This window comes from Glycine max, chromosome 6 (assembly GCF_000004515.6).
Source record: "Glycine max cultivar Williams 82 chromosome 6, Glycine_max_v4.0, whole genome shotgun sequence".
Taxonomy (NCBI): Eukaryota; Viridiplantae; Streptophyta; class Magnoliopsida; order Fabales; family Fabaceae; genus Glycine; species Glycine max.
This window is the reverse complement of record NC_038242.2, coordinates 20,349,030-20,369,279: the sequence shown is the minus strand read 5'-3', so window position 1 is coordinate 20,369,279 and position 20,250 is coordinate 20,349,030. Positions and strand designations below refer to the sequence as shown.

At 34.1% G+C, this 20,250-nt stretch overlaps 2 protein-coding genes across 3 annotated transcripts; both read right to left on the bottom strand.

Annotated features, from left to right (window-relative positions):
• Nucleotides 1-2,232: 2,232 nt before the first annotated feature.
• Nucleotides 2,233-3,942, bottom strand: LOC100792218 (protein MIZU-KUSSEI 1). Its single transcript, XM_006581982.4, has one exon. The coding sequence runs from the start codon at nt 3,471-3,473 to the stop codon at nt 2,631-2,633; it is 843 nt and encodes a 280-aa protein (XP_006582045.1). The 5' UTR covers nt 3,474-3,942; the 3' UTR covers nt 2,233-2,630.
• Nucleotides 3,943-16,288: 12,346 nt separating this feature from the next.
• Nucleotides 16,289-20,014, bottom strand: DR1 (class 2 transcription repressor NC2 beta 2). Of its 2 annotated transcripts, NM_001248749.3 has the most exons (6): nt 19,848-20,014; nt 19,679-19,734; nt 19,468-19,557; nt 18,942-19,036; nt 17,831-17,899; nt 16,289-16,813 (listed from the first exon to the last, which is right to left on the bottom strand). In NM_001248749.3, exons 2-6 carry the CDS (start codon nt 19,731-19,733, stop codon nt 16,652-16,654), a joined length of 471 nt encoding a protein of 156 aa, NP_001235678.1. In that variant the 5' UTR covers nt 19,734; nt 19,848-20,014; the 3' UTR covers nt 16,289-16,651. The 2 variants fall into 2 exon arrangements, with proteins under 2 accessions (NP_001235678.1, NP_001350891.1); NM_001363962.1 differs by lacking the exon at nt 17,831-17,899.
• Nucleotides 20,015-20,250: the final 236 nt, after the last annotated feature.

Here is a 20,250-nt window from a genome sequence, read left to right as displayed (position 1 = left end):
TGCTAGAATGTTCAAAACCCATGATTCTGTATATAACTGCGGCCGATAGGGTTGCAATTGTGAACACAATTCTTCTTAAAATTTGGAATTAGGTCTTTACTTATATATAATAATTTGGTCATGCTAGTGGTCGATATCTCCAACAATGCGCTTTCGGACACTCCAAAAGCTTTGATGTTACGGTCACAATTGCTGCTTGATCATTAATATTGTAGACAATATAACACATTTCTCATACACAGCATTAACCATGGAACTATTGCTAGTGCTGTCTACGTTTGGATTACACAAGCATATGTTCATCCTGTAGGCATAACAAACTCAACCAAGCAAATATTATTCTCTTGGTCTAGCGGGCCTACCAAAAAAATTGCCAAGGCCTACCCTAAAATTTTCTGACCTTGCATTGCATTCCATCTGAAATTGGAATCTTTTAATGAAATCAAATATCTGATCCAGTCATTCAAGTAGGCCACAAGACAGCACCTATCCCAGAGAAGGGACAAGAGGTGGTGGTTCCTTGAAGTCCTTATATGGGGTAGCCTTCTTATGAAAATATACACAAAATTGTCCTAAATCAAACAACAACCTGATGTGCTTCTTCTATTATAGCATAACTCATAATGACATGTAGCCCACCAGGGTGGTCAGTACTTCTATTGGTTTTTCCTTTTTTCTTGTTGAAATCATTTGGTTATCTACTAAACTAGTAGCTAGCTGTCAACTACTTATTGGTTCGAGCGATACTGCATTTCAGTTCCTTAATCAGGTCTTAAATTCAAGTCTTGTGAATTAAAAATGTGATTAAAAAGAAGAAATTTCACAAAAAGTTTCAGTCAATTTTTTTAGCAGAGATTAGTTGTTAGTAAAGTTGGGTTAGATAATTCACACTTACAACATGGTTATCAAAAAAAACTAGTTGGCTGCAGGCAGCAACATCAAATAGACCCTACAATTAAAAATGTAAAAGTCGAAGCAAAATGAACTTTGTAATGGCTTGTGAAGAACCTTAATGCTCTCTTCTTCCAACTTCTTCTTCTATCTCTTTTCTCTGTGGTGGGTTAGGGGATTTTGGTGCACTAATTGGAGCCATAATGGTTATAAAGGAATGGCCAGACTTTATGTGCAGTGCAGCAATTGGCTTTTATTTAGAAGAATGATGACTACATGATGAACAACTTTGGTTTTGGTGAAAGAATTCTTAGGAATTTGGTTTTGACCTCTCTGTAAGCCATATATTATCAGCTTCACTGTGTTCTCTCAAGTTGCAAACAAATAGTAGAAAATCGAAAGCCTGAAAACAAGGAAATGGAAAAAGGAAAAGGGTTTCACACTTTCACTACTGTGAGCCAACTAGCCACATAAAAGATCTATGTTTTGGGAATTACTTTTTACATCACTCTTTTGTGTTTGTCGCACCACCCTTTTATTGCATAGTAAATTTAATTTTGGAAGAGTATTTAATATTTTTATTTTGCAATTAAATTTCCATAAATAATGCAAAAAAGAATGGTGAAACTAAAATAACAATGGTGCTAAAAGTAATTCCTATCTTCTTGCATCCATGTTAATGGTGGTGGGAACTGGGCTAGTCTACAAGTTTCAACTCATGCTGCACAAACTACTATGTGCCATAAACTGATGAAAATGTGTCACAGATTTGAATTAGACAAAGAAAAGAAAAGCAGTCAACAAGAGGTAAAGCTAAGAACCAATGTGTAAACAAAAGGAAAAAGGAGAAAAAGATGGGCTCTGATGTCAGTAATCGGATATGAGTTTCCTTTAAGAAGCTATACATATTGTTTTTTATGACTTCTATGATTGGGGTTCAATAAAATTTATGGGATCATATTCACACAAAATTTTGCATAGAAAAAAACTATATCGCAACCTTTAGACCAAATACCGAATTTTTGTGGGATTTGGGAGGATACCGATAAAGTGTCCTAACTAAACACGGAAAGAAGGCAATAGAATACAAATTAAGGGCACTAAAAAACATATTAAACCCTAATAATAGGGACATAAGATGTGAACACAATTTTTTTTTCTTCTTTTGTGTGTGTCCTTTAAAAATTAGAAGAGTGATATATCCACTTAAGTGGATGATCACCTGAACCAGAAAATATATTCATAAGCTGTGGCAGCACTTCAATTATAGGGAATTAATTGATTAATCGACAAGCAATTAGTACATAACGGCGAAGAGGGCAATTTCACAATAAGATGACATGATGAAATGATCAAAAGCTATTTCAACCAACTAAAAATGCCAAGACAATGATGACTTGCATTAACCTCCATCCCTCATATCATTAATTAAAAGGATTGGAAAGGGAAAAAAAATTACACATATACACCTTTCATGACCCACCCCCCACACACCACAATGCTGTAAAGTATTGGTTACCCACTATCTCCCCCCGTCTTCCTTACTTAGCCTACTCACCTATTCTAACAAAAAAAAAAGTAAACCCACTTAATATACTACATGAAAAAAAGAAAAATCTGGAGAAGACTAGATCAACCATGTTCATGATTGAAGAGCTAAGCAAGTAGTATACCAATAACCCAAAACAAAGAGGAAAATTAAGTATAATAAACAGAGATCTTGCAAGCTTGCAAGGTTGCTAGACTCTAAGCAAGTAAACACTGAGTTCAGGAGCACCATTGCTATCAGGATTCATCATGTAGAAAGCTTCAGAGTCTCTGGACCCAACAATTCTCTCAAACTTTGCCCTCATGTACATGATTTCACCCTCTGACCCTACTGCTTCAGCTCCACTATTATTATTATTATTACTATTATTTCCTGGCAAAACACCAGCACCCATTGAAATTGGTTCAACTGCTTTGAGAACATCCCAATCCTTTGGTCCACACTCTCTTCTGGTGGCAAAGCCACACTTCTTGCCATTGCAGTAAGTCCTCCACAGAGGCTCTTCAAGCAGCCTCACATGTTTCTTCTCTGTTTCTTTCTCCTTGTCACATTCAAGGGCAATTCTGACCAACCCGGACGCCATCTCGCGAACAAGAACACTTATTGGCGTAGCCAGCTCTATGAGGAAGGCTGGCTGGGAAGTGGGGTCCTTCTGGAATGCAAAGTGCACGTGCCCTCGTCGATAGCCGAATAAGGTTCCGACCACGCGCGAGCCGAGGCCTAAAGATGAGTTCGAGGATCGGTTGTTGTTGCTGTTGTTGTTGAACACGGTGAGCACAGACCGGATTCTTGAGACTGCCACTGCTTGCAGCTTCTTCTTCCTTGTTACATGAGATGCTGGTGCTTTTGTTGCCTCGGCAGCAGCAGCAACAATAGAAACCTTGTCTTCATGTTTTTTCTCCTCTTTGATGAGTGTTGAGAATGATTCTGAAGTGGGAACTTCGCCATCCTCAGTCCCAACCTTATTTGTCCAATGAAAGTGGTGCCTCTTGGAAGACATTTCTTGAGAGCTTCTAGCTGTGACTTTGTTCATCTGAGAAAGATAAAACCAAAAGAGAAGACAGAGAGAGACAGAGAATGAGAGAATGAGAGAATCTAGTTTCTTCTTCTTTTTTATTCCTGGTGATGGATATGTGAGAGACTGAGGCCTTAAATTTAATTTAAATTGTTGTTCTTTGTAACTCAAGGCCTCTCGTTTTTTTTTTTAAAACATGCTATAAGTACAAGTTATTTTCATTTGTGGGGCCTGCAAACAAGATAAATATTTTTTTTTTCAATACGATTTATTTCTTACATAAAAGACAATCCTTAATTAAAAACACTAATCAGTATCACTTATATAAACCCATGTTAGAAGACTCTACTATATAGTGTGAGTGAAATGAAGAGAATCCTGACAAAAGAAAAAACAAACAAAGCAGTCCCCACCAGTGGATGTGGGAAATCATGGGATATTGTGCAATTACAAGTGGAAAAAAAAGAAGAAAGGAATCTGAGGAGACAACGTGTTTGTAATTTCACTTTCTTGTGGGGCAGGGAGGGGATCGTGCTTGCTTGACTAAACTCTTTTGACTTGAGGGACCCCCCTCCAAAGGCTAAAACGGTAGAAAAGGATAAAAAATAAAGCCAAAAACAGACAAACCCCAAAGCCATGAATCTATCACTGTTGTAGTGTTGTTGAATCTCGACATGCCACTCTCCCCTTCTGCATCATTCCCATGTCTTGTAGTGCAAACGGTTCACGGTGGTGACATCAGACATCGGTTGAGAGAGTTACTGAAATCTCGTGGCTCATGTTGGCTCCAGACACAACATTAAACCTACCTCGAACTGACACCTCCCCATTTGGCCCCCCACAAAAAAGTACTCTATCCTATTGCTCTTATATTTGTTCACATGAAACTATGTAATTTATAACCCAAAATCATCATACAGGAGTTCCTTATTAAAAAGAAAGAGGCATCATGGGTAAAAAGGATATAAATCCTCTACTCAAAGTGTTGATTAATGAAACAAACTTGTTTTAGTGGATACGGGCCGGTCTTAGAATTTGAAACGGATGAGGCATAAGATGGTTCGAGGGAAGCACATAAGAATTGGACACTCAAGTAGTTTTGTTGGGACATCCAACAATCAAGGTGAAAAGACTAAAATGTCATTTACCTTTTCTTTATAAAAAATAAAAAAAGTAACTCGTACGTATAAGTCACTTCTGATATTGCTCCTTTCTTGTTGCTTCTTCTTCCTTGTTTTTCTTCTTCCTTCGTTGCCACTCCTTCTTCTTTGGTTCTTCTTCTTCCTAGCTTCTTCCTCGTTCCATGTTCTTTCTTGCTTCCATTCACGCAGCAAGCTTCTTCTTCTTCGTTCATTGACGCATTTTTGTTCTCCTTCAAGGTAAGTTACTCTCTTTATCATTTTCGATTTGTTTGTACATTATTTTGTATGAATCATTGTGTTTTGATTGTTGGTTGTCGTCGATGGTAACAAGAAAATTACATTTTTGCTGAACAAAATGCCATACGGATCAACAATCCGTATGGATTATATGAATTGACAATCCGTATGAATCATACGGATCAACAATATGTATGGGTCATACGAATTGCTAATCGGTAAGACTTTTTTATAATTCTAAATTTATTTCTATGATTTATTTTTTAATTTGTTTTTTTTTTTTGTATATTGGGCATAGTTTTAGCAATTTTATAAGTATTGATTTGGTGATATTATTTTATACGGTATAAAAACAATACAAAAAATAGTTTAGTAATTAGATTGGAAACAAAAATATAATAAATATAAATGAATTTGGAAATAACAATGCTGTCATATTAAATTTTTTTAAATTTTAAAAAAATATTGAAACCAATATTTAAAAGATATTAAATTTTTTAGTTATAAAAATATTGAAACTAAAATTTAAAATAATTTAACTTTTTTAGTCTTAAAAAATATTGCAAAAAATATTTAAAAATGATAATAAATTTTTTAGTTTTAAAAAATTATTGAAACCAAAATTTAAAATATTTTAAAATTTTTAGTTAGTTTTAAAAACTTGTTGAAACCAAAATTTAAAACATATTAAAATTGTTAGTTTTAAAAAAATATTCAAAGCAATATTAAAAAGATATTACATTTGTTACTTATAAAAAATATTGAAACCAAAATTTAAAATAATATAAATTTGTTAGTTTTAAAAAATAATGAAACAAATATTTGAAAGTGATATTAAATTTGTCAGTTTTAAAAAATGATTGAAATCAAAATTTAAAATTGTTAGTTAATTTTAAAAAATTGTTGAAACCAAAATTTAAAATATATTAAATTTGTTAGTTTTAAAAAAATATTCAAAGAAATATTAAAAGATATTAAATTTTTTAGTTATAAAAAATATTGAAACCAAAATTTAAAATAATATAAATTTGTTAGTTTTAAAAAATATTGAAACAAATATTTAAAAGTGATATTAAATTTGTTAGTTTTAAAAAATGATTGAAATCAAAATTTAAAATATTTTAAAATTGTTAGTTAGTTTTAAAAAATTGTTGAAACCAAAATTTAAAATATATTAAAATTGTTAGTTTTAAAAAAAATGACTGAAACCAAATTTTAAAATATATTAAATTTGTTAGTTTTAAAAAAAATATTCAAACCAATATTAAAAAGATATTAAATTTTTTAGTTTTAAAAAAATATTGAAACCAAAAGTTAAAATAATTTAAATATTGTTAGTTAGTTTTAAAAAATTATTGAAACCAAAATTTAAAATATATTAAAATTGTTAATTTTAAAAAAAATATTGAAACCAATTTTTAAAAGATATTAAACTTATTAGTTTTAAAAAATGATTGAAACCAAAATTTAAAATATTTTAAAATTGTTAGAAAAATGAAAATATTATGCATATAGTGGTTAGAACTAGAGGTCTCGAACAGGCTTTATGCCAAGCAATAGGAAAAGCCCTAGGGAGGAGAAAGACTAGTGACGATGATAATGATGTCCCAGCGGCGAAGGCCTACCGCATCTGCCCGTAGGCAGCGACAAGAGGCGCGTATTGTTGAGGATCCTCGTACGATCGTAGAGGAATTAAATGAAGAGCAACAACAACCACATGTTGAAGGTGTTATTGATGTTGAAGGTTTTCTAGGTGGACCCCATGACACATCAATTTTGAGAGATTTTGAAAATCACGTTGCTTTGAGAATTTGGAATGGAGAGGTATATAAATCTTAAAAAACATAAAGCACGTAGAAGATGGCTAAGTTCGGTAGGCCTGCTCCAGAGATTGAAGGCCTTGTGGTTGTCAGCGGACTATGTCCTTTGATCGCATGTTCCCTAGATATGGGCGATCAAGGACTTATGTCTGCTTTCGTGGAATGCTGACATAAGAAAACTAGTAGTTTCCATTTGCTCATAGGAGAGGCGACTATCACCTTGGATGATGTGGCGTTGTTGCTGCATTTGCTGATCATAGGGGCATTCCATAGCTTCGAGCAGCTTCATGTCGACGATGTTGTCTATATGTTGGTTGAATTACTCAAGGTCAGCATTGTAGAGGCAAGAGCTGAGACGATTCAATGTCATGGCTCTTATGTTCGACTATCCTGTCTGTGAGATGTGTATCAGACAAAAATTGACGCATGTAACTGGATCATAGCAGCGTGAGCGTATTTGTTGTATCTGCTTGGATGCATACTCTTTGCTAACAAGAGTGTCACACACGTGCACGTGGTATTCTTGGATGCACTACGTGACTTGACGCAGAGTGAGACTTACACTTAGGGCGCTACTGCACTTGTGTATATGTATGATAATTTAAATAAGGCGTCAAAGAGCACAGCGAGGTAGCTTGCAGGATATGTCACACTCTGTTACAGGTTAGTTGACATGTTAATAAAACATTTTTCATTAGCGTTGGTTATTATATGTTGTCTCTTATTTTAATGAATATGTTTACAAAATATTTGTAGTGTTGGATCTACTGGCATTTCTCATCTGTTGATTTCGCAATAGCTATTGAGGATTATGACCAGCAGAGACCGCGTGCATGTCGATGGACCTCGAGCAAGGCGTTACCCGTGTCGACATATCATAGGCGTCTGAATAGACTGACCCCTGATGTTGTGTGTTGGATTTCATATGGTGACCATCATTCATTTAGAGAATTTGAGGTCATCTTCTTGTTTTCCAACCATCTCATATGAGGCCCCTTGACACTCATTCACCAACCAGAGAAGGTTGTACAACAGTTTGGGTACATCCAGACCATTCTACCACATCCTGTTGTGCCTTAGACTTCTGTTGAAGAAATGGATGCTAGATGGATGTAGTTTGGTGACTATATTGCACCTGTGGGACAAATTTGTGTAGTGTTTGACCAGTGTTCGTTAAATTACATGGAGTAGTTCTACATGATTTCACATTTGTTTATGACTCCGACACAGCCAGGGGATCCTCTTAGAGTTTCGCCGATTCGGCAATATGACATATTTGTTGAACCAGATGTGCATTAGCAACCGGTGGCGGCAGTGACACCTGATGAACCAGACGTTGATGTGCATCATTCTCGATATGCAGTGGTAATATATTTTTTGTATTTTATGTTTGTTTTTTAGTTTTTTTATTTTATTACTAACAATTTTTATGTTTGTTTTTTTCACGATCTTCACCGAAGGAATAGAAGCCTATACTATTGTTGAAGAATGTTTGAGCATCGCCAGAAGCTACATTGGCCAACTAACTAGAGGTCACAGATCGAGGCTTGGGCGGCGTATGGACGATCATGGAAGTTTTTTTTTGCCTTATATATGCTATTTTTAATTTTGTGGATAATTTTTTTATTTGGTACATTTATTTATTGACATTGACATTTTGGTTAATTTATAAATTTGGTATGTTACTTACGAACACGTGATTAATTATTTTATACAAATTTTTGTTATCCATTTATCGTTAATTAGTCGTTAATGTTGATTTGAGGAATAAATTAATTCATCCTTAACAAATTATGATTGTATGTTTTTTGTAACATTTTAGCATCATAAATCATTTTCAAACTTGACAACACATTGTGAATTGCATGCGTCTGTTTAAAAAAATCAATACTATACCTACATACTGACATAGAAATGACTACTCAGTTATTTTAGTTCTGATAGTAACAATGCATGTCTGATGCAACATTAAAGTATGAAACAACATTGTTGTACTTGACAACACATAGGAAGTGGCACGCGTTTATTTTTTAAAAAAAATACTGCACCAACAAAACTGACATTCAATTGTCTACTCAGTTATTTAAGTTTAAATGAACAACATCTATAAATACCACAAAAACACTCTCAACAATCACATATTTTCACCCAATCTACCTTTAGAAACCAAATTGTAGTCTCGAAACTTTGACATTTTTGGGAGAAACAAGTAATCAGACCATTGTTAACTCTAGATTAGCTTTTATTTTTCCAAATGGATCAATTATTCGCAATGAATATGGTGTTTATTTCCAAAGTTCCACTCTAATACCCATGCGAGTACCTAATGATTGTAGTTTTGAAACACTAAAGAGCAATGATCAATATTTGGATGAAATTTACTACCAACATTTATTCGCAGATGTAGGTAACCAATTTGCCTTTCAATCTATGCAATTGAAAAATGATGATGATGTTAACACAATGTTAATGCGTAATTATCAATACTTGTGTGTTGGCCCGATTGAGTTATTATGTATCATTGGTAGAACACCGGATGGTATATTAAACTTACTTCAAGCCACTACGACTCCTACTCATGATGCCCTCCTATATTACAATGGGAGGTGAAACATGTCACGCCAAAGCGACTTTGTGGGTTACTCGTTCACAGGAAAAAATCCAAAAATATGTGGCATTCCTTCGGGATGTAGCATCGACGGACTCAAGGATGTGATCAAGCAAGTTGCACCTCAATGGATTCCCTCTTATGGTATTCATGAATCACAAACGGTAAGACGATTGTTTTTTCGACAAGTAGTTCATTCTGAGTATTCAGAAAAAGTTATCAAATTTTAAATTATTGAGCTGAAAACTGACAATGACGTATTGAAGGTTTTAGTACAGTCTAACTATTGGAAACAATTTTTCCTAATAGAAATTTTAGCTGTTTTTAGTAAACCGGTAACCAAAATGGAAGACAACATGTCTCGGTTGCAACATGATTCAGTGAAAAATTAGTATTATTTAATTATAGTTTTTGACGCATTTTTTGTTTGTTTCAACTCTCTTTTAAGTTAATGTAATGTTTAAATTGGTGTCCATTAGCTAATGAAACCGTATGTTTGTTATTTTCAAAGTACTTATTTATGTCCTAACTTTTTAAGTTATCTTAACAAAGCAACACAATTAGTGGAAATAACATGCATAGTATAACAAAATGTCAAAAAAAATTATTATTTTGGAAATAACATATTTTATGTTCATTCTTCACCTAAGTCAACAAATTCGGTTTTTAGCCTTGACAAATTTGTGTAACGTTGCATTCTACCTATGTATGGGGTGGGTCACTACTTTGCCTGATAATGGTAATGTGTATTCCACAACAACGCCAATGATGGTAAAGGACAATGGTCTTGTAAAAAAGTCTGTTACATAACCACAAACGGGTTCAATGTAAGATAACCAACAACATTGTCAGCATTTATACTAACATAATAATTATGCAATTACCTGAACAAAATGATTCCCTCGCACATGACCAATGCATATTACGTGATGCACATAAAAATCTGGTGGCAGTTGACTTCAAAGAGGAAAAAATGTTATGCTTTGTTGTCGTGAAAGAGAAACAACAATCACGTTGTATCGTAAAGCAATGACATATCCCATATCCATAATATTCATCAACTTGTCTATGGAAACCTACATGTAACAGACAACAAATAGAGGTTACCTAAATGTTATTTTAAGAAAAAGTGACATAACAATAAACGTACGCACCATAAATAATCCGTCAACAAGTAGGGAACGCTTTAATTCCTCAAATCTCTCTATGTCACCAAGCAAGTTGATATACTCTTTCGACTAGCTTGTGAGTTCTTTATGCAGATGGTTGCGCACCAATGACCATGAATCTTCACCCATACCCAATAAGGCAACTATTGCATGATAACAACAGTTACCATCCGTTTTGACATCAATAATGTTTTCAATAGAATCCTAGATGCATGGATGAAATTCATCCAACATTGAAATATTTTGTCTCTGTATTGGTTGCTCAATTGATGATGCACTACGTTTCACTGAAGAATTACTATTTTGCACAGAGTGTAACGCACCAACATACTCCCAATAAGACGGATCACGTTTTGGTCTTCACCTTTTCTAGAGGAAGACCCATATAGTTCAAATCAAGATAAGTAATTTCCCAAAGCTTTATCTTCAAATGTACTTTGCCACAAACATCGAGCTGCTCAAATCGTTTCGATATGGTTTTCATCTCCCCAATTATGGTCACCTCAACCTCACATAATCCTTGATCTGAAAAACTGAGCCTACGCCAAAAAATATGGATTGTCTCTAGTGGTATGGAGCCAACAACATATTTAGACAACTCACATGCACATGGAAGACCATGGGTAGTCCTCATGACACATCCACAGCGTGAAGGGTTTTTGCCTGTATAAGCTACATACTCACACTCAGCAGCAATTTCATTTAAAGTGTACCTTGATACCATGCCAAGTAGTTTTTTGTACAAGGTAACTTTAAACACATGTCCAACGACGTATGTACTTGTCTCAAAAGATGTACAAGTAGATTTTTTGTACAAATAGTTCTTTATGTGGAATCACCCATGTTTGGCACACATAATCGACAAACATAGGCCACAAGAGCAAGCCATTTCAAAGTTCTTAAGGTACTCATCAAAATAACTCTTACCCAGACAGTCAACCAAACTCCCCCAAGCCTCCATCACATAATCCTATACATTTTTTTAACCCACCAGGGTTTTGCACTTTGCCTTCACATTCTTGTCAATTTGAAACCGACACAACATGTTCGTAGCATCCGGGAATACAGTTTCCATTGCATTCATCAAAGCCAAATCTCTGTCGGTAACAATAACCCCAAGGAATGCATCAACTTTCATGAAAAGATTCGGAAACCGTTGTAGAGCCTAAACAACATTATTAAAATGTTCTCTATCCAAATAAGCAAAAGCAGCAGAGAATGTCATTCTTGTTGGTGTAACACCAATAATATCAAGCAATGTCAGTTAGTACCTATTTTTTTGTACGTATTGTCAATAAAAAAACAAATTACAAGAATTGGTTAATTTTACTACATCAGGATGACTCCAGAACAAGTCACGTACAACATTTTCATCCTTCAGCCTATGTCAGTGAATATATTGATCTCGGTCAAGCAACATCATGAGTTGTTACATTTCGAAGTTACTCCCTCTTATGAAAGAACGATAAGCATTTTTGGCATTATAAATTTGTTTGATTGTTGTATAACTACTGGCATTGTGCTCCTTCAACATCAAAAGAATATTTCTTGGCTTCACCATGAACTTCGTCATATCAGCAACAACAATCTTCTCATCTTTAGTTAGTCGACTCACATATGGATGTCCAACAAATGACTTTGTCATTTCATGATTGTGAGTCCCACAAATTAACTTCACCATCCATCCTTATCCTTCCAAAATTGGCTTCAGATGCAACTTAAACGGACATCCACATTTTTTATTGTCAGTGCATGTTCTAACCAAATCCTTCTTCTTAGGCCTATACTCACCACTCCTTTCGCAAGCTATTAACATAAATGAGGTCTTTCCTCTAACACCAGTATTTGTGTCCGACCTCATTATCACGACAACAAATCCAATTTCATGAGTCACCGATCGAGCTCAATGTAAAACTTCATCACAAGTAGGAAACAACTATAACACAATTCAAAGAAGGTCTGAGATCAATGGACATTTATGTAATATAGTTACTGTACCAACAAAAAATTAGACAAATACTTAAGAAGTATTAAAGGCATTAAAGCAATCAACGTGTTCTACTTTCACGCTAGCATCTTCCTCATTTTCAACATTCATATCAACTTCTTCAGACATGATAGTATCATACATTCACTATTCTTCATCCATCTCAATAAAACATTTAACAAATTCAATGATAAACAAAAAAACAACTAAAAAAGTTATACAATCACCTCATTTGTTATCGACACAAATATAACTATACAAAATTAAAAAAAAATGTATTGTACATCATATATCCACAGAATACATTTTCACTACATATTTTCATTAATATACTCAATTATAAAAAAATAAAAAATAATATTATAATTAAACAAATGACTAATAAATATCATATATATTCTAATAAATACATCATTCAATTAGATATCAAATTTGTTTAATTGTCATTTGTTGTAATAAACATCTAAACACATCATTCAATTAAATTTCATATTTATTTAATTTTAAATCACTGTAATAAACATCTAAATACATCATTCAATTAAATATCAAATTTTTTTAATTATCATTTGTCGTAATAAACATCTAAATACATCATTCAATTAAATTTCATATTTTTTAATTTTCAATCACTATAATAAACATCTAAATACACCATTCAATTAAATATCAACTTTTTTTAATTATTAATTGTTGTAATAAACATCTAAATACATCATTCAATTAAATACCAAATTTGTTTAACTATCAATTATTGTAATAAACATCTAAATACAACATTCAATTAAATATTCAATTTGTTTAATTATCAAATTTTGTAAATAAATTAAACGCATAAAAAAATTCTAAATAAGTTATAATTTTTTTAAAAAATCAAAACATACGGATTGACAATCTGTATGAAGTTGGCATGGCAATTCTCCCTACAACTCAGGGATCCTCGCGAGTACTGCCCCATTCGGGGCCCTGCGGTCAAGGAAAAATTCCCTGCGGGGACGAGAATGGGGATAAAAAACCCCCCGCAGCTAATTCAGGGACGGGGATGAGGACTATGCTCCCCGCCCCGCAGGGTCCTCGTATCCCAGCGTATATAGAATTTTACTTATATACCCTCATAACTTATAATATATATAACATAAATATAAGGGTTAATATATTATTTTACTAGTAAAAAAAATACAAAATAAAATTATCATATATATAAGTAATATCTCACAAGTCACAAAGACACAAACATTACCCAAACCCTAAAACGCCGCATCAAACATTTAGACTTCGCTCCTTGACTTCCTTCTTCACCTTTGTTCCTTCTTCACTTCTTCACCTTCGTTCCTTCTTCACTTCTTCACCGTTTCACACTATCTTCACCCTCTTCGCTTTTTCACCGTTCGTTTCACCATTCCTTCTTCACTATTTGTTTCAGCCATGAACTCGTGGAAGCCTTCGTTGCACCTTTTTCTTCTTCGAGTTGCACCATGCATTTCTGGGTTTCGCAACTTCGAATTGTTTTTCCTCTATTGCATGTTCTTCCTCTGTTTTATTTATTTATTTCTGTTGTATTTTCAACTCTTAGTTATGCTGCTAGCTTATTGTGATGTTTTGGTTTGGTTGATTCATTGAGTTTAAAATTTGTAATCTAGCAATAAGAGTCAGATTTGTGCATTTACAATTTTACATGACTCATATTTGTAAATTTTGTTACTTGTTTGTTGTACAGAAAATGGGTACGCCTATTGATCAATCCATTAATAGTATTGCTCCATTAGAAACACAACAAGTTGCTAATGACGCACAAAGCAATCCAGTGGAAGAAGCAGAAAATTCTCCAAATATAGAAGAAGTTGAAGATGTTGAAAGAAGTCTAAATAAAAGAGGATTAACTTCCACTGCTTGGACCCACTTCAAAAGAAAGAAAATAGAGGGAAAATGGAAAGCTATATGTAAATATTGTGAAAAGAAACTTGGTGGTGATACAAGATCAAGTACGAAGCATTTGCACAACCACATTAGAACCTGTAAGCTTCGAACAGTGAGGGGTCAAAAGCAATCAATACTAAAAACTCTTCAACAATCATCATCTTCAAGAAAACATTGGAGTTCTGACTTTTTAAAATATGTTTAAGAAACTTCTTCTGGTGATTGTGTTAAATTTGAATTGGATTTATACTTGGAGGAATATGTATTGTTTAATCAATCAAATATTAGTAACTTTGACATTTTGGGATATTGGAAAAACATTGGAGTCAAGTATCCTACTTTGCATAGGATTGCTAAAGACTTTCTAGCTATTCATATCTCAACGGTTGCTTCAGAGTCTGCATTTAGCATTGGTGGACAGTTTCTAACTCCACATCGTAGTAAATTAAATGAAGACATTGTTGAGGCATTGATGTGCTCTCAAGATTGGTTGCGTAATGAGATTGAAGGTAATAAATTTAATTTTACTAGTAAATTTTTCTTCTAAGCAATTAATTTATTTTAATGATTGTTTAATTGTGTCATTAGGTTCCTTAAAATCAAAGATGGAATTTGCTCAATAGTTGACGATGCAGACAACGACAACGGTATGAAAATTTTATTATATTAATTCATGACTTTTTTATACTTTCTAAACACATATTTACATGTTTCATTGTGTAGGTTTGATGTTGAAGATGTTTCATTGCACTTGGATGGAAGTATGAAGACTTGATTCAGTATGATGATGTTAATTTATTGTATGAAAACTTGTAATGTTATGCTAGTTTTATTGTTTTTATTGTCTAATACTGTAACATTAATGTGTACTTGAATATTTCTTGGATGCTTTTATGCTTGTGCGATTTTATTACTATTATTATTGATTTATTTTGATATTTTTAGTCATGTTTTAAACTTAGAATTAAACCTTAAATTTATTATTGTTGAAAAATTGAGATAAAACAAAAAAATTATATTTTTTTATATTTTTTAATGTAAAACAAGGTTCCCGCAGGTCCCGCAAGAAGCAGGGGGAACGAGGCAAAAAATATCCCCACCAAGGGAGCGGGAACTGGGATGGGGAGTAGGGTAAGGTTCGGGGATGGGGAGAGTACTCCCCGCCCCCGCCCCGCGTGGGTGCCATGCCTAGTATGAAGGTTCATACAGATTGTTAATCCGTATGAATCATACAGGTTGCCAATCCGTATGTTGAAAACAAAAATACACACCTCTTCTTCTCTAGCAACGAAAAATCATCGAACTTCACCGTATAATCGTAAATAACGCACGTACACCACCGGTGACAAAAAGCATTCAAAAAGGGAGTTCAATTTTACGGGAAAAAAAAACACTGCAGAAATAAAAAAACCTGATCTGTTATTTGTAGCCAAAAATGAATATTTTTTATATTTTAAAAAATTACTGAGTGGACCGACAAAATATTGATGCCCCAAGCATTTCCCTAAGAATTTGAGTGATAAGAAGTTAAGTTTCAAATTAGAATTTTTTTTGAAACAGACATCAGTACATCATTTACAGAGAATTTCGATTGTCAGGGCTAGGCAAGGATATGTCTCCAACTATTTGAAGAGTTGATTTTAACATTTCCCACGTTTATCAGAGTTGTTTTAAAATTTCTCACTTTTGTTGGTAATGTACGAGAATTAAACAAGAGTTTTTTAAAATTTCTCATTTTTGTTAATGTACGAGAATGTAACAAAGCACGCTTAACTGTTTGAATAAACTACTGATCATGATTAGAGATTCTAACTACAGAGTCATTCGATAAAATTCGTTTAATTGAATAGGTGTATCAGATCGACACAAATTTGAGATTTTCTTTGGCACCAATACTCGAAAAGGCATCATAAATTAGGATATGGATGATAAGTTGTTATTATAGAACCATAATTGCTGTTGTAAAACCTTCACGACTTTCTATATAACAGAATATAATAGATTGTTACATTCTAATATAGCAACTATTGTCAAAATCAAGGCAATAGCTGTTGTTGGTGTGGGAGATACAACAGGTAAATGAAATAATCTACATGTAAAATTCTAAATAGACGAGGGTTTAGATGAACTCCAATAATTACATTAACTTACAAATATGGATTACTAAAAGAACACAAATGGCGAGTACATTCACGTAGGCCAGCAAACTAGTGAATGGGGGTATGTGCAAAATCGAGCTAAATTAACAACGCATAGGGAAGAGTAAGAGATGCTGCTTGCCTATGCTTCAAAAGAAAATAAAAGTGTCCTATAAAGTTAGCTCTCTAAACTTTGGTCAGCCTCTGGCTCCTTGGATTGAATGGCTCCTCCATTCATTCTTGCACGTGCCTCTGCAAACATCCTTTGCTGTTCAGCCAATGCTTCTTCCTCAGTCATCTCAGCTCTGTTGCTCCACTTTGCACCTTTTAAAGAATCTTGCTGGAAGGTTAAAAAAGAAAAAAAAAAGTCAGAAGATAATTCTTTAACAAAGTCAATCTATAAACAACAATAGTAATTTAATGATTCAAAATTCACTTTTCCGGTCTAATTGATCAATAATACATGTCCCTCCTGCCTCACAGCTCATGGTGTGCTCAGTGGTCACAATGAGCATTGGCACAAAAAATTCAAGAACATATACCAAGAACTCAATAGCCAGATGGATTATCAATTTGCCTGGACCACAACTTCTTACATCATTTATCACAAACCACAATCACAGAACAATCAGTAATTTACTTCAAAGTTTAATGGAATACTTAACCACTCCACAAGGATAGAATGGACCATACACATAAGTGGAGATTCATAAATCATAGGTAATTTCAATTTCACCAGCATGAAAATTTATAGGCTGAGCTCTCAAACATAATATTTAAAACACTTAATGGAAACAGAGGAGGGGACCATAGTCAGGTTATCAGCCCATTAGGGTCTTTCCAGTGCTTTTGCCTACAGAATACCCATTTTAATGGGTCCCTCTACAAATTATATAGAAGCTCAGACTGGCACAACCAAACCACAGAGGCCATGCTCCCAAAGCACCCTATAAAGTAGAGGAGAGGAGTAAAATCAAGTTATCATCCCATTAAGATCTCCCCAACACATACACCTATGGTATACCATATTTACATTTCATGGGTCACACCAACAGGCTACCAGCATGATTATAAGAGAACCATAACCAACTTGGGTGGGTCTCTTTAGAGGATCATCATGGAACCCTGCAGGTGCTCCCCTATGACAGATGACCTTTAGACAGGCTGGTAGCTCCACTAGTATGGTTGATCAGATAAAAGCTCAAAAATGGTCCAAGGGCACTTTTAAAAGTTTTCATGGATTCTTATAAAATTGATCACCCAATAAACAATTAAGGGATGAATACAAGACAAAAACAATTCTGCTGCTAAGTTGTAATACATATCATGCACATTGGTCATTAACATAAACAATCACCATTGTTTCCAACTTGTGTTGTTCATATGCTGCATAAACTTCCTCAATGTACTCGCCAAATCCAAGAACCTGATAGAAACATATGCAAATCAATAACCAACCCCATACACTTGAAAGCATACAATTTGCCCATCTTGAAAAAATCATTTTCATGAATATTTATAAGCATGACAATAGAAAACAATATAATGCTTTGGTTTGGAACACTTGGGAATTGGAAATAAATCATTTGAAAAACAAAATTTTATTTATGAGATTCCAATTACAATCTTACATGCAACAAAAATAAAATACAACATACTTTGACAAAGATACACATTGCTATAATCAATAATTTTGGCTTCAGAATTAGAGACTCTACCAATGAGTTAACACATTTCAATGCCTGGGAAGCGGAAAGCACAGGACAGCATTTAGGATGGACAAGATAAACAGTAAGCAACCAAGGAAAGGCTAGGCTAATGAGAAAACACTAGGAGAAATTCATTTCAAAGCCAAATCTGATTATCTCAGTGCAGATAGAAGGGAGTGAAATCCAGATGGTTTCAATTTTAAGTATACAGCATAAATACCTTTTGCACATCAGGGTCTATAGGGATAAGAAAGATGGAATTGTTACTATTAATAAATATTTATTCTAAATCTTTTCAAAAGCATATTCCATAACATCAAGAATCTTTTTTATCCAATGGCTTACTAGAAAATTGAACCACTGCCCAAGATAAAATAGTATTGTGCTACAAACATTGTAAACCTACATACCAAACCTATAAAATTGTATAATTATGTGCTTCCTCCAACAGCTACAAAATATACCCACTATCTAAAATTCCCAAAACTAAAAAAGTCACGACTAATATAACCTGCTACTGCGCTACCATTGGCTATCAAACTACAATGCAACACAAAAAAAAAAAATTTCAAGAATAACAGGCACTTCACAAATAGAAAGCAAGCTCACATAAAAACTTACAAGATAGAAATTAAAATTCAAAATACAAAACAAAAAGCAGCACTTCAAAGAAGAGATTACATAATTAATCAAACATAAATTGGAACGGATCTGCATGAAAACTTTAGCAATACAACAGTTCAACAATTTGAGAAATACCCCTAAAGCCTTTAACACGTGCTCCGGTGCAATCGTCCTTCTTTCTTCTTTGTTACAGACTTCATTGGACTCTGACGAGACAAGGTTTATAAACTCTACAATGATAGATGCACCAACCAAATCTCATTTAGTGCACATACATACCATAGTGATACACAAACAAAATCTCATTTACAATAACCACAAGTTTAAATATAAAAACAAAAAAAATCAAAAAGAATTTACCAAAAAATATATTATTAACTTTCCATTCCACATCATTTACAGCACAATCTATACCATCTAGTTAAGCCTTCCCTTTCATTTGTCAAATTATAACAAAGAGGCACTGAGATTATTACACACCGGCACATTCAGTACAGGGGAAAACAAAAACAGAAAACTAAACTTAAAAAAAAAAGGCAAATAAAAGAAAAATTAAACAAAGAACACAAAAAAGGGGAAAAAACACTGAAACTGACAGAATTTCAGTCAACAATTAAAATAAAAAACAAAAACAAACAAAAAAGGGCGTTGGAACCCTTACCGACACAACACTCGATCAATAAATCCTGTGCATCTCTGGCGACACGCACGTCCGGGGGCAACATCTCTTTAATAATTTTCGTCATTGTCGCTGCAAGAAATACCAACTTTATAAATAAATAAAAACTGTTTATCAAAATTCCCCAATTTATTCTTTAATTTAACATTGGAAAAATCACAAATCTGAAAAAAAAAAAGAGGAATACACATACCTTTAGGAAGAGAAGCGTCTTCCTTGGCCTTCCCAACGATGTCCATGGGCTCCATCCTGAGATCCAAAACAAACAAAAAAAAAATCAACAAAACGACGAGAGGCGAAACGCAAAACGCAGATCTGAGGAAAAAGAATAAAAAAGAAAGAGAAGAGAAGAAAGAACGCACCGAAAGAATAGAGGGAGGAACGAAGAGTCAACTGATTGAAGAAGATGATGAGGATGATGTGAAGAACAAGGAGGTGGTGGTGAACATGTTGTTGCAGAGACGCATATTTATGAAAGAAGGGGTAAGAGGTGGGGGTGGTGATGGTGCTGCTTTTCAATGCGATGGATAAGAACAAGAGAGAGAGAGCTCTTCCGTCATGCCCTCCCTTGCGTTAGGGCAAACCCAAAAGCGCGTTGACGTCAACCTCTTCCCACGCGCCTTGAGAGCGCGTGTACCGCTGCTTGCGGAACCCCACAATAAACTTTCTGTTGTCACGTAACCAATATCTTGCTTCCTACCCACGTATCACTTTTGTTTCCTTTCTTCTCCAAAATAATAATACTACTATATTTTTCTCTGCTTT